At 41.0% G+C, this 21,105-nt stretch overlaps 1 protein-coding gene across 1 annotated transcript in view; it reads left to right on the top strand.

Moving 5' to 3' along the window:
• Window positions 1-21,105, top strand: part of LOC133978731 (versican core protein-like) — a 41,485-nt gene that overhangs the window by 880 nt on the left and 19,500 nt on the right. The window contains exons 2-5 of the mRNA XM_062417034.1: window positions 210-593; window positions 1,777-1,951; window positions 2,121-2,248; window positions 4,187-4,480. Coding sequence (XP_062273018.1) covers window positions 210-593; window positions 1,777-1,951; window positions 2,121-2,248; window positions 4,187-4,480 — 981 coding nt within the window. The remainder of the gene's footprint in view (window positions 1-209; window positions 594-1,776; window positions 1,952-2,120; window positions 2,249-4,186; window positions 4,481-21,105) is intronic.

Raw genomic sequence — 21,105 nt, 5'->3', positions numbered from 1 at the left:
CAGGCCGTGATGCATGTTTTTTTAATAGTCTGGGTGTAGTTGTCACACCCTGTCAATGTACATGAGTCAGGCCTGGAATAAACAGAGGATACCTAAATGGAAAAAAACAAAAAGTAGCAATAAATAATCAGAAATTACAGTTGTGAGTTAATTAATATGAATTGAATCTGTATTTTTAATAACCCTTTGGTTTGTCTTTTGCCTTTCAGCCTCCAACACGTTATCGATAATCAGGCCAGTCACTGGGTCCCTCTCAGGGAAGGTAAATCTTCCCTGCTTCTTCTCTACCATCCCAACCACTGCGCCAGTCATTAATCCTAATGGAATGGCCATTTATACCCAAGATTACTTGCGTATCAAATGGACCAAAATAGAGGGAGAAGTAGAATCAACAGTGCTGGTGGCACAAAATGGTGTCATCAAGATAGGCGCCAGCTACAGGAACCGCGTATCAGTGCCCAGTCACCCCGAGGATGTGGGTGACGCCTCATTGACAGTGGTCAAGCTACGTGCCAGTGATGCAGGCACTTATCGCTGTGAGGTCATGTACGGCATTGAAGACACCCAAGATATAGTTAACCTCAATGTCAATGGTAAGAAGTTCATGTTATCTTTCCCAAGTCACACTGGAGTCAGACAAAAGTCTCTAAAATTGTTTCTGCCAAGATACTCTTTGATTGTAGAGGGGGGATACTGCAAGGGCTTAATAATAGTGAAATGCAATACAAGTGATGATTGAAATGTAAACAGTATGAGAAAACTATGGGCGCCCTTCTGCTTGCTTTGATAGTAGCAGCTACCCAGTAGTTATACAGAGTAACCACAGTTTTCAGTTGTTCTTATTTTAGAGGTGATGCAAAGAGAGTCTGATGAGAGTTTGGGACCCTGTCCATATCATACATACAGCAGTGTTTTAATTCAAATGTTCATCCATCTAACCCAATCAGAATTCAGAGCTCAAATGTGGAAGGTGTTCCAGATGTTGGTATGGGCAGAGCAAAAGCTATGATATAACCTCATGCATCCATGTCATCTTGGGTGCCACCTTGTCAGTGGAGAATTTTCTCTTGGTGGGGCACTCAGTGGGTGCCACCAAGTTTGTTTGTTTTGTTTCTTGTACTTTATCTTCACTAAGCAAGAACAGTATCTCCAAAATCCCTCAGCAAATTTACACAAGGGTTATATTACGTATATGATAATTTTTTTTTGCACTCTCCAAGCCAGAAGTCTCTTTTTTTTTTGGGGGGGGGGGGGGGGGGGGGGGGGGGGGGGGGGGGGGGGGGGGGGTTGCCAATCTGTACCTAGTGTCATTATGTGCATTCGACATATTTTCTATTGAGAAGTATTCTAGGACATATGATTCATGTTTTAGGGGATGATTGGGATAGTTTTGGTTTTCACTAGTTTACAGTCTGCACAACATCTTATCCAAGTATTTGCAATGTTAATTAGGACTATCAATCACATCTTTTACGTCTGTTCACTGTCCACAAATATGGGGATTTCAGGGCTATGGCATCATCTGAAGTTGTCTTGTTCATTTGTGGTTAACTGTCAAGTATTTTGCTTATCCTCTTGGTTTACTGCAAAGTTAAGTCGTTCCAAATAAGCTGAGAGACTCAATTATTTCACTCACTGTGACTTATAAGACATTTGCCATAATTTACAGCACTGAAATTATGTTGATTAATTCCAGATCACTATGTTCATTTTTCTATACAAAACCTCATTATGGTTTGTACTTTGGTGTTGATTGTTTGTTCTATTTGATTCCAGGTGTTGTCTTTCATTATCGGGCAAGCACTGACAGGTACAATTTAGACTACCAGAAGGCCGTCCAGGCTTGCCAAAACATTGGAACATCCATTGCTACATATGACCAACTGAAAGCAGCCTATGAGGATGGCTTTGATCAGTGTGATGCAGGCTGGATTGCAGACCAGACAGTGAGGTTTGTTGGATTTAAATTATCAGTGGCCATTTAATTTCTTTTAAACAACACTACTATTCAACAATATGTATTCACTTGTTTTATGAAGCGATGCAAAATACCTTTTTTTACAAGGTTGAGATGATTGACCTATGTGTTATAATGGCTCTTCGATTCTCTGTCTGTACAGATACCCAATTACAGAGCCAAGGAAGGGGTGTTTTGGCAACCTAAAGACTAAACCTGGCATTAGGTCATATGGAACCAGGAAACCTACAGACACCTATGACGTATACTGTTATGTCGACAAACTTGATGGTAAGTCAGCCAAAAAAATGTGGCTTTCCTAAGTCTCCAGACGGAAATCAATGAGGTGTCGTTTAGAGGCATTAACACCCGCTCTGGATGAATTCAAGAACACACCAAATTACCACAGTGCCAAAGCAAATTAATTTTATGACATAATAAGACTGCTCTGGAAATGCACATATTTTATTTTGTTTATTTTCATTGTGTGTTTGTGACAATGGTTGATCTTCTAGGTCAACATTGTAAAAAGGGGGTTAGGGTTACAGAGAAGCTCCTTGTCATTTGACTGGTGGAAATTCACTCTCCACCATAGTGGTTATTGAAAAAGAGGCCAAAAAATGTGATAATGGATGTTTTAAATGTCACTGGCACTGCTTATGAGAAGTTTTCACTTCTTCTTTACTTCTCAGCCAATCATTTTTTTCTCAAAGACTCAACTGAGTATTAATATCCCTCTTGACACTTTTAAAGCCCAGTCAGTCCTCTTGTTCTTCTCATCTGGGGTTTGTACAGTGAAGCCCATGGATTCTCCTGCACTATAATATAACTTTAATTGATTTTTGGGTGAGTTGTAAATCAATTAGTCATGAACATGAAGACATCATTCAATATTTTTACATTTGCATTGTAAAGGTATGGTGTCAGCCAGGGAACACAAGCCCCAGCCTCATTGCAACAAGTGACATGCACACAGCTTCCACTTTAAATGAGTCATAGGGCTAAAAAATTGGGTCAGAAACATGCTTAAATCATACTGTGTGCCCAGCTTCAGCTGTTCATTCCCTCCAAGAAACTATACATGCATCTTTGGCCTCACTGCATTTTGGGCCATAATAATTTGTTGTATTCATAATAAACTGTGTTTCAAAGACATATAGTACACCCAATTGCCCAATTGCTCATATTGATTAATTGGGTGTATGTTTGATTTTTATTGTGTTGTGTTTATTGGAAATAGAAAGTATAAGATAATGTTGAGCAAAGTCTTCAAATTGAGTAGTTGGGTTAATATTCCTTGAAGCTTAATTGAAATAGGTAGTGCTATAAATGAACCATAACATACTGTGCAAGTGCCTTTAAGATACAGGATAAATTCAAATTAGGCAGTAAGCACATAGTCTAGACAAGTTTGACATATAGATAAAACAATACATTTTAGAGGGCAGATATCCATGTAAAATAGTAAACTGCCTGTAGACGATTTTCATGTCTTTTTGCTGCTTTTGAGAGGGAGGCAATTCCTGCGTGGAAGGCCCCTCCTTATCTTAATGCCATTGTAAAGGCAATCAATCAATCAATCAATGGGATGAAACCAACATGAGATATTTAAAATGTTACCCCCAAGACTAATTGAAAACATTTAGCCAGTCAGTTATCCCAAATGAACGAATGTTCATAATAATCACAGTGTGATGAGCATTTAGAAGGTATGATCCTCTCCACGAACAACTTACATGAAGCAAACATAGAAGGTGTAAGCTAGTTCACTCACCCACTGAGGGGAAAGCTAGTGTCCTGAAACACAGGCCGGGCACATTGTCTGCATTGCTATCCCACCTCAGAATATTATAATGAATGAACTACTGTTGTCCTAAATATGATCAGTGGGAGATGTTTTGGGTCCATGCCCTGCACAGCTGTGACTATTGTCAGCTGTTTTTAGGTCTCCTCTAAAAGGTCAAAATGGCCTAAAATCTGAAGTTTGAGATGACTACAAGTGATATGCTTTTAACTCTGTATTCAGTTCAAATAACCCAGAATGAAACGTGGAATTACTGTCCATATGTTAGTGATACAGTACTGATTGCAAAAATTAGCTGGAAAGTAAATTGAACTCTGCCCTAGTTGACTGCTTCAGATTGTGTTACCATGATCACTGAGGATTTGTTGCTATGTTGACTATGAGTTAGTGTTTTTCGTTAAGTCTTAATCACATTTTTCCATTAGGTGAAGTGTATTATGCTCCTGTGACCCGTAAGATGACTTTTGAGGACGCAAATGAGGAGTGTAAGAAGAGGAATGCTGCTCTGGCAAACCCTGGTCAGCTTCACGCAGCCTGGCGACTGGGCCTGGACCGATGTGATTATGGGTGGCTCTCTGATGGCAGTGCACGACATCCTGTTGCCATACCCAGAATGCAGTGTGGGGGAGGCCTTCTCGGCGTCAGGACCATGTATCGCTACAGAAACCAGACTGGCTTCCCACAACCAACTACTAAGCTTGGAGCTTACTGTTTTAAAGGTAAACTCACTCACAGGATCTTGTTACTATTTAGTATGTTTATAGTGTGTCATGGAACACAGTGTTATGTGTATGTAGTTGGTCATACAGTTTATATGTTTATACTCTGCTGTAAAAGCAGACATAGTGATTGAAGGCACAGACCATTTTCTGACAAAACCAGGCCTAAACTGTAACGACTTCTGATCTCATCTATTCGTCTATGCTCCCCCACCCTTTGATTTTCTGTTTCTTTGCACCACTGTACACATTCCCACATCTGAACCAACCCAACATTTTAAAATGTTTACAGTCTGTCTCATCTTTTGTCAAATGTTCTGTTCACTTTGTATGAACAACATGAACAAAGAGGATTAATTATTTTACAATGAGCATTGTGTGTCATGTGCCAGACAAGTCCTGCTGATCGCAGTGTCCAGTTGACCTCACTGTCTCACATTTGAGTTTCACGCCCATTTCTGTGGTTTACTTAGAAGCATTGGGCAGACTAGTCGTTACTGTAATGTGTTGCAAGTTTGTGAACAGTGACACCTTAAACTTTATCTTAGAATAACCACACTGATGTGATGATGTGAAACAAACTAAAACAGTTTATGTACTATTCAAAATGTTCAAATATTCAAATTAATTGTAATGAATTAATCAATGAGTAATCAAGATGTAAATGGTATGAAAATGTATTCACATTGTAAGTATGCATGTAAATATACTCCTTGTTACAAATTGTATTGCTTACTGACCATGGGAAGAAAGGAGAATACCGCTATGGATCTCTATAAATAGTGACACTTCATGGTTCACTGGAAGTTAGAAGAAGTAGACTAATCCCTAAAAATGTGAGTGTTCTTAACTAATCAGTATCCCCAGGGCAAAACCAAATGACAGAAGATAGTCGCCATTTAGAGAAGCAGCAAAAGTAACTAATACCACACCTGTCAGCCCTTTTAGCCTCACTATCTAACTCACTTTGCACCTTTCTCCTCTCGTTTCCGCTGTCAGAGTTTGCCCTCCGTCATTCTTACTTGTAGTTATCAGAGCAGACGTTTGGATAATGGACAGCTACTGCTGGACTTCTAAATTCAGTCATCTGTGGTGACCCCTGACCTGGCCTTTCCATCTTTACAAATGAGAGGTTGGACAGATAAGCCTTCCCCTGCCTGGCCATTTACTGCCCCTGAGCAATGCTAACTCTCGCAGTGATAAGTCCCCATGGAGTTCAGAGGGCGCACAAACAGGCCATCCTCACCTCCTGCTTTGTGTATTCCTTGTCAGCTCTTTCAGTCATGTTGTATTTACGCCCCTGTCTAAGTGCTTTTCAAGTGACCTCGTTTGGTGGGACTCATTCCATAATTTCCTGCTTTCCCACTCCCAATAATATCTCAAAAAGAAATATTATGTTAACTATGAAAACCTGCATCAATCACTACTACAGTTGCTACAATTGCTACTACACAGAAAGACAGGGAGAAAGGAGGTGGGTGCAAAGGGAAAAAAGGGGATAATTGGTTTCTGATTGGTCCTCGGATTGGCCAGAAGAAAACAAAGACTCAGTAACAGCTTAGATGAATTGGTGAGATAATGCACTCCCTCTGAGAGCAGGCTTAACATTTCCTGTTAGGAAAAAACATGTCTCACGCCTTACATCAGAGATAGTTTCACGAAGAAAGAGGGCTAGTACGTAATGGTCAGCAACAGGCTTTACACAATCTGTCTACACAACTGAGGAAAGCTGTCTAATGCTCTTACACTGCTTTATATGCATGTGTAAATGAGAAAGGGCATGGGAGGACAGAGGGGTGCGGAAGAAGAGGAAAATTGAGAGAAAATAAAAGGAGCTAAAGGGACCTTCGTATTAATAAGGAGAGACAGTGTACAGGGCACAGCAGAGGACAAGAATTGTCAGGGCAATGAAATCCACAACAGTAAATTCCTGAAAGTTTATAGTCTGTTTAACTCCTTTGCAACAGTAACATGAATCATTTCAGACTCTTGAAATGTTTAGAGAAACATTCAAAGTACTCTAAGCCTTTTGTAAAAAAATATACATTAAGATTATTTAGGTTATTTTCCAACTGATGCACATGAAAACTCTGATTTCTGTATAACTTATGGCCGCACTGTTTCTTTGACAGCATTGCATGAATTAAGGTTAGGGTCATAAACAACATCAAGAGCTCAGACTGTGATTGCTGCTGTGGCAAAGTGCTACTTGATCAATGAACATTCTGTCTGCCTCACATATTTACGAAAATATTTAGAAAATTGTTAATGTCTAATATATTTAATCTTTACATGTTTGATCTGCTTTACACACCGTGAACACACCACTGGGGAAATCCATGGTTTTAATATAGCATCTAAGATCCTCGATTAACAAAGAAAAATATGGTCCAGAAATAAAATTGTTGCTCACTTATCTCAAGAGCAATCACGCCATTTCCCCCATGACAGCTACATTTTAAAAGAGTATACATAGTTTATGTTTCATGATTTTTCAAATCAACAGTTGTTTAATTTTGAGGTCAATGTAGTTTGATTTTATGAAGATGCATAATGTCTATAACTTTGTGTGTTTCATAGGAAGGAAAGAGGTGATCAACCAGACTTCCTTTGTGGATTTATCTGTGGTAAGCATCACCGCCACTACCATCAGCTCCACCACCTCTATCCCTTTACTGGAGAGTAGCACTGTTACTGTGACTACAACATCTGAAACTGTATCAGAGGTAGAAGCAGAGTCTCCAGACACTCCTTCTATGTTCTCTACCAGTATGGCTCCACCTCGCCCGACTTCAGCAGGCCAAGAAGAGGAGTTATTCACCACAGTTGATCCTACCATAAAAGAAGAAAACAAGGACATTGATGATGTGACAACAGCCACATCAGACTTTGATGCTGATGATTTTGTAAGAGAAAACTCAGAGCCTGAAAGCTCTGCAGAAACCACAGAAGCAGTGTCAGAGCCAGTTGAGGAGCCAGATGATAACTCAGTGATTGAGATCAGCACAGTCCAACCTGATATTCCCCTACCAGATGTCTCTCTCAGCACAGAGCCCATGTTTGCTGAGGGGAAGACAGAGAAGACTATTCTGGATTCTGCAAACATCACAGAGATGACCTCTGACCTCACAACAGAATCAGCTGAATTGACCATTGAAGAGGTGTTCAGATCCTCAGAGTCAACACCCTCACCTGCTGGGACTCATTTAACAACACCATTCACAGACTATGATTCAAGAATGGATGAGGTTGTGACATATTTTTCTGTAGAGGGGCTGCCACCTATGCAGCCAACCAGCTCAGACAGCACTAGTACTATTGATGGAACAACAGTCCCTGTCACTACCACTTCACAAGATTTCCACTTTAACACCCATCCTGGGAGTGAGACGAATATCACAACCACAGCACCACCGGAAACTACCCGAACTGCAACACAAAACACACCTCACATGCAGGATGTAGAGACACCAGCTGTCCACAAAGAAGAGAGCACATTTGCAACAGTTACAGCCAACCCTGTCCTCATTGACAGTGGAACTTCAGCTGAAGATGTGACATCACCATCAAGTGTCCACGTCTTTGATGAATCCTCTACCCAGGTGCCAGAGCACAGCGGTGACTTCCTGACAGAGGATGACGCAGCCACAGACATCGGTACAGAGTTCTTTACATCCGCTCCAATGGCTTCAGCCGTGGCCAGCAGGACCATGACTCCAGGGACAGTGGTCGCTGATGAACAGTCCATCCAAGTGACCACTGTCATGCAGAAGCAGAATGAATCAGGTATGCCAAACCAACAATGACTTTCATATTTGAATAACATTTATTCTGATTGTGATTTCAAATTAAGCCTTACCTTCTTTATTTGACCGCAGTAATGCAATGGAAAAATTTCAAAGAGGGCCTTTCTAAATCATACAGTAATGTTGGATGTAGTTAAAGCTTTCGTCATTATTGTTGTAGGCTGCCATGTGACTTCCTGTCTTCTTTTCATATTTTAATTTTACTAATATTCCTAAACCATTTGGACTGTTTTTAACCTTCAGTGACTTGCTCTCCAAATTGCTAATATTTGGCGGTAACTATAATTTACATATAAAAGCAGGAATAGCATACTAGTAATGATGTGTGCAATGGTGAGAAAAGGCTTTGCGTGTAAGTTCTTCTTTGATGAAATGTTTTGTGTTCCTGTTCCCTCAGGTGTGTGTGTGTTAGACAGTGTAGACTGCTGCTGAAAGACTGCTTAGCCTTAGGACCTCCTCAGTCAGTCCAGCTGAGCAGATATCCTGACAATTATTTTGACAAGAGAGAAAAGATGGGACACAGAGAGGAAGATAAAGAGAAAAAAACCCAGGAGAGTACAAGGATAAGGACACAATCACTATCAAATCCTAAATACAGTTTCACATTTAACAAGGTCATTATAACCTTTGCATGAAGACCTCATCAAACTTCCCTTTTTTTCAATACCAGTCTGACAAATAGGCCCTTTTTGCCCCAAATATTCCCTTTTTTAAGTGTGATTCCTATAATTATCATATTACAAATTAAATGAATTACATCAATAAATATAAACATATCTAATTCTGCTCCATATAACATATCCAGGCCATTACTTTTAGGTCAACAGCCTATGATCTCACATGCAAACAGCAGCTGCATCTTTTTTTACTCGATTAATTTGCAGTCCATCTGAGCTACAAACTTTGCCATGGTGACTCATTCCTTGTCCCAGTAGAGCAGCTCATGTTGGAGGAGTGGGATCTGGTCAGTTGGAAAGGGTACAATTCAATTAATTAGTTTTTGGCAGTTTTGGGGAAATTGGTCTAGCTCAGCGGTAGGTGAAAAGGCTTTCTGAGAAAGCAGTAACACACTCAAACTGCTGGTATGTTTAATGCAATACATCAGGGTTGTGTATATGCAGTGTGGTCAGTTTAGTTGACAGGAGTGCACATTGCATGCCCTGTATGTTTGTGTATTTGTACTAAATGTAGAGAGAGAGAGAAAAATGTGCCTGTATTTCTGTGTGCCATGTGTGTATTTGTACTTCAAACCAGTATGTCATTGCAGTATTTCTGTCCTAGTGTGAGTATGTACTAGCTTACTGACAGCCAGCCTGGCAATGACACAGCCGTGTTGGCAGTCTACCTGAGTAAGCACAGATGCCTCTCTTCAGCTTAGATTGGACACTACCTAAGAGATGATGTCACCACAAACGCAGTCTCCTCTGTCTGTAAGGACAGTTGGAGGCTGCCTGACCGAAGCGGGTGATTAAAGCTACTTTTACTGTTACATCATATGATGTGGCTCAGCTGAGAGACTCGACATCTCTTTTTGCCCTCCCAGTTCGTGTGGGAAAGGCTTGTGGAAAATATTGTGGCACAAGAAGGCGTGTGTTGTCTGGCTGCATGGTAACATAGCACACAATACTTTGTTAAAAAGTAACTCAGTTAATAAATATTTAGTGTTGCTTAAAACCCAGCAGTATTATTGTTATGTCAACAGTCCACATGTGTTTCTGATTAACTGAAGACAATTAAATTCATTGTTTACATAGTGTTTGAATGATTGTTATGACTTGTTGAAATATTGATCCCCTGAGGCGTGTCAACCACAGATGTCACAAAACAATGCACAAAAACCACTAACAGAATATTCTTGCTGTAATAAAACATCTATGTAACATTAGCTCAGTAAGGCTTGACAAGCTCATCCCTAAATACTCCTCAATTAGCTGTCTTAACCAATTTACTTCACAATGAACTCTTTATCTATTTTTTCAGTCTTTAAAATCTAATGGCACCACAATCCTTAACTTTTGCTATCCTCAATAAACTGCCAATTCATCCAATTTTAATCCAGAATCTGTAAGAACAGTGTAATAGGTTAAGGCAGTATAGTAATTGCTTTATTGATGGCTTTAATAAAGATTATACTAATGATTATAATTTGTAAGGTTAACAAATGTTTTTAAAAATTGTTATATACTGTAGATTGGCTTTACAGTCCACATTAACTATAACAAATGAACACTGTGCCTAAAACTACTAAAAATGAATGTCGTAGCCAGTGCTTCTGTGGGTTACTTTGATTCAGACATTAATGTTTACTACAGCTGTGGGAGCTTTAGTACAGCCAACTGATGATGCAAGGTGGAGGCAACTAGAGGGAAAGGCCTGCATGTGTGTGTGTTTTGAGCGTGTGTGTGTGTATGGGTCAGTCCGGTGGGTCCTTTGGTTGAGTTCTGAACAGGTGTGTTTCTGCAGAGTTGAGCTTGTGCAGGTGTTCTCTGTTGCAACCAATAATCTTTCTGAACTACCATTTCTGAGAAACACAGAGAGAGAGAGGACAAGTGGCAGAGTGAGACACACACACACACACACACACACACACACACACACACACACACACACACACACACACATACACACATACACAGAGAGAGAGAGAGAGAGAGAGAGATATAAGAGAAATTAAGAGGTTATAAGAGGAAGTTTGTATACCAGAGGATTTCAGGTTGTTGTGTGTGAATAATCTATTCCCCCTCTTTGCTTGTACTACACTGCATGCACAGTTATTAGGCAATTTGTATTCTTTTCTTTTGCCACCTGCCTGATTCATATTATCGGATTTGTCAAAAACATGACTCTATGGCTCATTTTCAAGGCCTTTTATTAATTATGAACAAGCAAAACAAAACTGGAATGCATGATCCCATAGGGAGAATAGACACAAGTTAGAGAATCAAAGATGATTTCTAGTTATGAAGGCCAGTGTTCATATGTGGCAGGTTCCTTTCCATCAACAAATTACATTAACTTTCTGTAGGTGTCAGCATGTTTTTTTCCTCGCAGCATTTCTAGGAGAGGGGCTTGAAGGCCCTTCCTTATCTTCAAAAGTCATGATTGCCATCTACTGTATTAATCAATCTATTATAATCCTGATAGTTTGTGTAGTTTAAGGAAACTATTCTTTGGGGGAGGTGGATTTTTTCCAGCCAGACAACATTTTGTTTATTTGTTGAAATACATGAACTCATCTGAGGCAACATAGCGTGGGTAGATGATAATAACATTGCGTGCTGTTAAGGGAACAGAACACTGCTTCTGTGTTAGACTTTAAATTAAAAGCAGACAGCTGCTTGCCTATGAATTGACTTAGTCTGTGGTCTGTTTTTTAAATCATATACAGGGAGTGGACATAATAACACAAACACTTCTGGCATATAATGCTGTCCAAATTAATAGCCCTGCTATGAATGTAACCTTTGTGGAATGTTTTGATTTAACTCTCTGGTAATATTTTAGCTCATAGTGTAAAATGATGATGTTGTTTTGGACTGTGTTATATGATATGGATGTCATGTTAGAGTTGCAGCAATATTTGCATGATATATGCCTTAAATGTTGTTGATGTACTAACATAATATGATTCTTGTTTTCAGTGTTAAATCTGTCATACTTTTTCAGTGAACACAGCACAGTATTCATTCCATGTCATTTATTTTGTCAAATATATCAGCTAGTATCTCTGGAAAGTCAATGGATGCTGTCTCAGTGAATTTTCTCAACAATTCAAAGTATACATCTTTGAATTATGATTTGGATGAAATTCAGACACCAATTCAGCCAAATATGTTGTGGGTTTACAAATATGTTTAAGAGAGATCTACTTTCAATGTTTTCATTGTTTATTTTTGAGCTTTTTTTAAATTTAAAAAGTTTATTTTGTTTTATTTGAGACAGATTTTAAAATGAATCAGACTCAGTGTGACAGAGGCCAAATTATGCTCCTTGTAAGTCCCCACTATGGTTCAAACTCCAAAAACACACCATCTTACACTTCACATAACTCAACAGCATTTTTGTTGTATCCTCTTATCTGATTAATGTCTCTCAAACTCAACATCCTATTTGTAACACTGACCTTCTCCAAACTCAAGTTGGGATAACCTTTGTGACATCACATCTCAAACAAGTAGTAGTTATTTCTATGACTGGTAAAGAATTGGTGGAGTTTCTCCTCAGATTGTTTTAATTATTTGATAATTGTTTAATTTCCTTAAGTGCCATTTCCAAAACTTTAAATGAGCTTGTCTCCTTTTTCATTAAGTTATTTATTTTTCGCGTTTTTCACTAACAAAAATGGAACCTCTGAAGTGTGATATTTAGGGCAGTGTAACTCTGTCCCATACATGTTTTTTTGTTTTTTTATTTAGAATTTAGCTTGAATTCATAGGCTAAACTTTCATCTTTTTTAACCCAAATTTTCCTTTATGTTCTTTGCAGTTGACCAGAGTGTACTGCCACAGGATTCCCAGTCTCCTGTCATACCAGTTGTACCTGATCATCCCACCCCCTCCATAGTAGATGGTGAGCCCATCCTGCAGAGCGGAGACCAAGACCCCTTCTCTCCAGCTGCAGTAACCATCACTCCAACTGTTAGCTTTATAAATGGCAAACATGAGATCACACTGGAGCCACCGAGCCCAGAAGAAAAAGAGGTCAAAGGTACCAATGTCAGAAATGTGACAACTCTGGGAGCAAGTGATGAAATAACAACAATGTTTGATTATAGGTGGACTGAACTCCCTATTGATAGCTCCACTGAATCTACAGAGGAACCCTTCTCACCCACAGCAATACTTATTTCTACAGAGATCCCAGATGTTGATGAGTATGACACAGATATAATCCCAATAGTTGAATCAACGCCTCCTGACATACACCCTAAAGAGTATGAGCTGACCACAAAAGGCCCCACACAGAAAGACACAACCTCTGCTCTAGCTTCAACAGTGGAGGACACAGCTTCATTGAAAACTACACAGAAAACTGAAGCTGGCTCAGCTGCCACAGGGGGTACTTCTGCTGATTTTGTTCCTACAGTATCACCAGCTGAAACACATATCACCAAAGCAACAGAAAAAACCAAAATAATGGTGGCCGAACAGGAAACCACCACTGTCATCACCACATCTGTACAAAAAGTGGTAGGCGAGTCAGAGAGGACTCCCACATATGTGAAAAGTGACTCAGAAGTGACTCAGACTGAAAAGTCTGAGGATCAACCTCCTATTACTTCCACATCCGAACTTCACACAGACAGAGATGACACTGAAATGACAGAGAGCACATCTGCCTCTCCAGCTGCTGAAGACAATACTCAGTCTATTTTACAGACTGTGTACACTCCCTCCTCTGATGAAACTGATGCGAAAACATCAACTAGTGACTCACAGAGCTCCACTCAAGACATGGAGGGAGGGAAAGAGACCCAAACCCCGAAAGAATTTGCCTCCAGCACAATATATCCTGCAGTATTTAGTAGTTCAGCCTTTCCTGAACAGACAGCCAAGACTGAGATAACACCAAGTGTAGATGCAGGCACCACTGAATCATCATCAGCCAGGGTAGCATCTACCCCAGCTGAGTCTTCAGAGGGTACAGTGACAAGTCAGGGAGGGGGTTCAATCAGTCTTTTGTCTTCTGTCTTACCTACTGAGAAAGTTGCACCAGAGGACGAGGGTTCAGGAGTTCAAACAGTAAACATGTTTACAACCAGCCCACCATCACATACTTCTTCAGGGACGTTGACATCATCCTCAAGTTTAAGCTCTACACATGCAACAGATCAAGTTACACGAGACAGTGAAGTACAAACATGGACAGATAAAACATCTGTTCCTTCCACTGGTGAGATGGACAAAACCTCAGCACCCACGACAAGGCATGAGGGGAAAGAAAATGAGACAACATCTCCTCCCTCTCATCAAGCCATTGCAACCACTGCTTCACCCTTATACAGTGCTATAGAAATAATCAAGACAACAATGGCCTCATTCACTGAATTTTTGACTCAACACTCAACACAAAGTGTATCACTAATGACGACATCGCCTGACCAACAAATGGATACAAGTGAGGAAACTGCCACTAGTGTTATGTATGAGGAAAGCTCAACAGATCAAACATTCTCACCTGTGGCCACCTCTACTGGTCCAGTCATTAATACAATGAAACAAGATGAGTCTGCTTCAGTGACACTCTTAACTGAGGACACAGAACAAACACAAGAAAAGAGCTCGATTTTCACAACCACAGATGAGGTGATTTCTGAAGTTCAGACAATATCTCCTGAAACATTAAAGAGTGGATTTACAGAAGGAATACTAAAATCATCAGAATCAGGTGTAACATCAAAGACTACTGTTTTCTCTGAAATTAGTGCGACCCCCACTCCATCCTCTACATTTAGTGTAGACAGTGAGGTGACCGGGGAACACTCAGAAAAACCATCCAGCACACAGGAACCAACAGTTAGTGGCATCACTGACATACATAGCAGCACACTGCCCATTTCAACAGCAGAGGCAGAGGTAAGCTCTGGAGGTGAACATGCTACATCTTCTGTGTACAGTACTGAGAAACCAATAAAATTGTATGAAGGCTCACCAAAATCAACAGTTTCAGTACAGCCAAGCACATTTGCTACCACTAACATTGAAAATATATCTACAATACACACCTCTGCACATGAAGAAAGCTTGGGCAAAGAGTTTGTAACAACTACAGCCTCCTCACTGTTCAGCACAGAGAAGGTAATATCAGTTCTACAAGAGAGGATTGTCACAAATCAGACAGGAAAACCCTCACTCACTCCCATTTCTGATAAGACAGAGGAAAGTTCTCTTCTCACTCCAGCAGGTGAAGATGGCTCAGCTGATCAAACCCTTGAAATGTTTGTAGCAACCTCTTCTGATACAGCTACATCATCTCTGTTAAGCTCTGAAGCACCAACAGCAATGCCACCTCACGCAACAGAAAATTATGTGACAAAGGAGATGGATATGGCTTCACACTCTGGAGTACCAACCATTTCTCCAGTTACTTTTGTGACAGTGACAAGCTCAATAAGAGTATCTCCAAGTATAGCCTCTGCTATATTCTCAAATGAAACAGAAATAAGTGATACTTCCAAGGCAGCTGTTAGTACAGCTTCCTCATTCTACAGTACTGAGAAGCCAACATCACTGTCACCTGAAACACAGAAAACTGTTACTACAGCTGAGGAAATGTCTTTAACATCAGAGACAAGTTCTGCTTTCCCAACAACATATGATGATGAGAGCTCAGGTGAACAAATAACTGAGATGTCCACCAAAGACATTGTGTCACCCACAGCTTCATCATTGTTTAGCACAGAAAAAACCACAGCACTCCCGGTTGTGGATAAAGACACTGTTGTCACAGTTCAGACAGAACAGACCACAGGTCAGACTGGAGATGCATCAATAAAACCAGAGAAAAGTTCTGCTTTCCCAACAACAGATGAAGAGAGTTCAGGTGAACAAACAACCGAGGTGTTCAGCAAAGGCCCTTCATCTCCTACAGCTTCTTCATTGTTAAGAACAGAAAAAACAACTGCACTGCCAGCTGAGGACAAAGACAGTGCTGCCACAGGTCAGACAGAAATGCCCTCAATAACTCCAATAACTGGTACAACAGAGGGAGGCTCTGTTCTTACCTCAGCAGATGAATATGGTTCAGGTGACCAAACCCCTGACATGTTCACATCGACTGATTCTGTCACAGGCTCACCTGCTCTGTTCAGTACTGAGGTACCATCAGCAATTTCACCAGAAATGACAGAAAGTCTGGACACAGATGAGACTAAAACTCCATCACCCTCAGGAGAACCATCAATTTCTCCCATCTCCGATTTGGTCGTGACAAGCCCAATAACTGTGTCTCCAAATTTGACTTCTGTTACTCCAGCAACCGATATATACATTGATGGTGAATTTATAAGCAGTGAAATTACAATGGTAGAGTCCATTCCTTCATTCAGTGGTTCAACTATGAAACCTGAAACATCATCACTCTTCACTGACAAAGTGAGTCCTGCTTTCCTAACAACAGATGAAGAGAGCTCAGGTGAACAAACAACTGAGATGTCCACCAAAGACATTGTATCACCCACAGCTTCATCATTGTTTAGCACAGAAAAAACAACAGCACAGCCGGTTGTGGATAAAGACACTGTTGTCACAGTTCAGACAGAAGAGACCACAGGTCAGACTGGAGATGCATCAATAACACCAGAGACAAGTTCTGCTTTCCCAACAACAGATGAAGAGAGTTCAGGTGAACAAACAACTGAGGTGTTCAGCAAAGGGCCTTCATCTCCTACAGCTTCCTCATTGTTTAGCACAGAAAAAACAACCGCACTGCCAGCTGAGGAAAAAGACAGTGCTGTCACAGGTCAGACAGAAACACCTTCAATAACTCCAATAACTGGTATGACAGAAGGAGGCTCTGTTCTTACCTCAGGAGATGAAAATGGTTCAGGTGACAAAACTCCTGACATGTTCACTAGAATGACCTCTTCTGTTACAGGGACATCTTCCCTGTATAGTACTGAAACACCAAAAACAATAACAGCTGAAGCAATAGAAATTGATGTGAAAGACCAGACAGAGATGGCTTCACAATCAGGGGAAACAACAGTTTATTCAGTCTCTGATGTGACAGTGACAAGCTCAGTAACCATGTCTCCAAGTTTGGCTTCTGTTATATCATCTACTGTTCCACTTATTGATGATGAAAATATGAGCAGTGAAATTCTTATGGTTGAGTCAATATCATCCATCAGTGGACCAACCATGAAACCTCAAACAACATCGATATTCCTTCACACTGTCAAAGAGAGCTCCAGTGACAACACTTTAGATTTAACAAAAGAGTTGTTGATTGTAGCAACCACAGTCTCCTCGTTGACTAGAGCAGAGACTCCTGCCATGACAGCATCACATGAAACTCAAACAAGTGATACTTCAAAAGTAACTGTTAGTACAGTTTCATCACTCTACAGTACTGAGAATCCAACATCACTGTCACCTGAAACACAAGAGACTTTAACCACAGGTGAGACTGTGGAAGCGTCCATATCACTAGAGACCAGTTCGACTTTCCCGACAATCGATGATGAGCGCTCAGGTGAACAAACAACGGAGATGTTCAGCAATGAAACAACACCTCCTACATCCTCCTCTGTTATTGGCAGTGAGAAGCCAACAGAGCTGGCTGTTGATGAACATGACAGTACTGTCACAGATCAGACAGTAATGCCCTCAATAACTCCAATAACTGGCACAACAGTAAAAGGTCCTGTTCTTACTCCAGGAGATAAAGATGGTTCAGGTAACCAAACCCCTGACATCTTCAAATGGACTGCTTATTTCAGAGGTACATCTTCTTTGTTCAGTACTGAGTTACCATCAACAATTTCACCAGAAACAACAGAAAGTAAAACTCCATCACCCTCAGGAGAACCATCAGTTTCTCCCATTTCTGATATGACTGTGACAAGCTCAATGGCAATGTCTGTTACCCCAACTACAGATGGAGACATTACGGATGAAGACAGTAGCAGTGAACCTGTAATGGCACAATCGATTCCTTCTTTCAATGTATCAACTATGAAACCTGAAACATCATCACTCTTCACTGACAAAGTGAGTTCTGCTTCCCTAACAACAAATGAAGAGAGCTCAGGTGAACAAACAACTGAGATGTCCACCAAAGACATTGTATCACCCACAACTTCGTCATTGTTTAGCACAGAAAAAACAACAGCACTGCCGGTTGTGGATAAAGACACTGTTGTCACAGTTCAGACAGAAGAGACCACAGGTCAGACTGGAGATGCATCAATAACACCAGAGACAAGTTCTGCTTTCCCAACAACAGATGAAGAGAGTTCAAGTGAAAAAACAACTGAGGTGTTCAGCAAAGGCCCTTCATCTCGTACAGCTTCTTCACTGTTTAGCACAGAAAAAACAACCGCACTGCCAGCTGAGGAAAAAGACAGTGCTGTCACAGGTCAGAGAGAAACGCCCTCAATAACTCCAATGACTGGTACGACAGAGGGAGGCTCTGTTCTTACCTCAGAAGATGAATATGGTTCAGGTGACCAAACCCCTGACATGTTCACATCGACTGCTTCTGTCACAGGCTCACCTGCTCTGTTCAGTACTGAGGTACCATCAGCAATTTCACCGGAAATGACAGAAAGTCTGGACACAGATGAGACTAAAACTCCATCACCCTCAGGAGAACCATCAATTTCTCCCATCTCCGATTTGGTCGTGACAAGCCCAATAACTGTGTCTCCAAATTTGACTTCTGTTACTCCAGCAACCGATATATACATTGATGGTGAATTTATAAGCAGTGAAATTACAATGGTAGAGTCCATTCCTTCATTCAGTGGTTCAACTATGAAACCTGAAACATCATCACTCTTCACTGACAAAGTGAGTTCTGCCTTCCTAACAACAGATGAAGAGAGCTCAGGTGAACAAACAACTGAGATGTCCACCAAAGACATTGTATCACCCACAGCTTCATCATTGTTTAGCACAGAAAAAACAACAGCACTGCCAGTTGTGGATGAAGACACTGTTGTCACAGTTCAGACAGAACAGACCACAGGTCAGACTGGAGATGCATCAATAACACCAGAGACAAGTTCTGCTTTCCCAACAACAGATGAAGAGAGTTCAGGTGAACAAACAACTGAGATGTCCACCAAAGACATTGTATCACCCACAGCTTCATCATTGTTTAGCACAGAAAAAACAACCGCACTGCCAGCTGAGGAAAAAGACAGTGCTGTCACAGGTCAGACAGAAACGCCCTCAATAACTCCAATGACTGGTACGACAGAGGGAGGCTCTGTTCTTACCTCAGGAGATGAATATGGTTCAGGTGACCAAAACCCTGACATGTTCACATCGACTGCTTCTGTCACAGGCTCACCTGCTCGGTTCAGTACTGAGGTACCATCAGCAATTTCCCTAGAAACGACAGAAAGTCTGGACACAGATGAGACTAAAACTCCATCACCCTCAGGAGAACTATCAATTCCTCCCATCTCCGATATGGTCGTGACAAGCTCAATAACTGTGTCTCCAAATTTGACTTCTATTACTCCAACTACTGATCTATTCATTGATGGTGAATTTATTAGTAGTGAAATTACAATGGTAGAGTCCATTCCTTCACTCAGTGATTCAACTATGAAACCTGACACATCATCACTCTTCACTGACAAAGTGAGTTCTGCTTTCCTAACAACAGATGAAGAGAGCTCAGGTGACCAAACAACTGAGATGTCCACCAAAGACATTGTATCACCCACAGCTTCATCATTGTTTAGCACAGAAAAAACAACAGCACTGCCAGTTGTGGAAAAAGACACTGTTGCCACAATTCAGGTAGAACCGACAACAGACCAGTCTGGGGAGGCATCAGTAGCACCAGAGACAAGTTCTGCTTTCCTAACAACAGATGAAGAGAGCTCAGGTGAACAAACAACTGAGATGTCCACCAAAGACATTGTATCACCCACAGCTTCGTCATTGTTTAGCACAGAAAAAACAACAGCACTGCCGGTTGTGGATGAAGACACTGTTGTCACAGTTCAGACAGAAGAGACCACAGGTCAGACTGGAGATGCATCAATAACACGAGAGACAAGTTCTGCTTTCCCAACAACAGATGAAGAGAGTTCGGGTGAACAAACAACTGAGGTGTTCAGCAAAGGCCCTTCATCTCCTACAGCTTCCTCATTGTTTAGCACAGAAAAAACAACCGCACTGCCAGCTGAGGAAAAACACAGTGCTGTCACAGGTCAGACAGAAACGCCCTCAATAACTCCAATGACTGGTACGACAGAGGGAGGCTCTGTTCTTACCTCAGGAGATGAATATGGTTCAGGTGACCAAACCCCTGACATGTTCACATCGACTGCTTCTGTCACAGGCTCACCTGCTCTGTTCAGTACTGAAGTACCATCAGCAATTTCATCAGAAACAACAGAAGGTCTGGACAAAGATGAGACTAAAACTCCATCACCCTCAGGAGAACCATCAGTTTCTCCCATCTCCGATATGGTCGTGACAAGATCAATAACTGTGTCTCCAAATTTGACTTCTGTTACTCCAACTACCGATCTGTACATGGATGGTGAATTTATTAGCAGTGAAATTACAATGGTAGAGTCCATTCCTTCATTCAGTGGTTCAACTATGAAACCTGACACATCATCACTCTTCACTGACAAAGTGAGTTCTGCTTTCCTAACAACAGATGAAAAGAGCTCAGGTGAACAAACAACTGAGATGTCCACCAAAGACATTGTATCACCCACAGCTCCGTCATTGTTTAGCACAGAAAAAAAAACAGCACGGCCAGTTGTGGATAAAGACACTGTTGTCACAGTTCAGACAGAACAGACCACAGGTCAGACTGGAGATGCATCAATAACACCAGAGACAAGTTCTGCTTTCCCAACAACAGATGAAGAGAGTTCAGGTGAACAAACAACTGAGGTGTTCAGCAAAGGCCCTTCATCTCCTACAGCTTCCTCATTGTTTAGCACAGAAAAAAAATCTGCACTGCCAGCTGAGGAAAAAGACAGTGCTGTCAAAGTTCAGACAGAAAAACACTCACTAACTCCAATGACTGGTACAACAGAGGGAGGCTCTGTTCTTACCTCAGGAGATGAAGATGGTTCAGGTGACCAAACCCCTGACATGTTTACATCGACTGCTTCTG

This window comes from Scomber scombrus, chromosome 4 (genome assembly GCF_963691925.1).
Source record: "Scomber scombrus chromosome 4, fScoSco1.1, whole genome shotgun sequence".
NCBI lineage: Eukaryota > Metazoa > Chordata > Actinopteri > Scombriformes > Scombridae > Scomber > Scomber scombrus.
The sequence above is the reverse complement of the archived record's forward strand: the minus strand, read 5'-3'. Positions and strand labels throughout refer to the sequence as shown.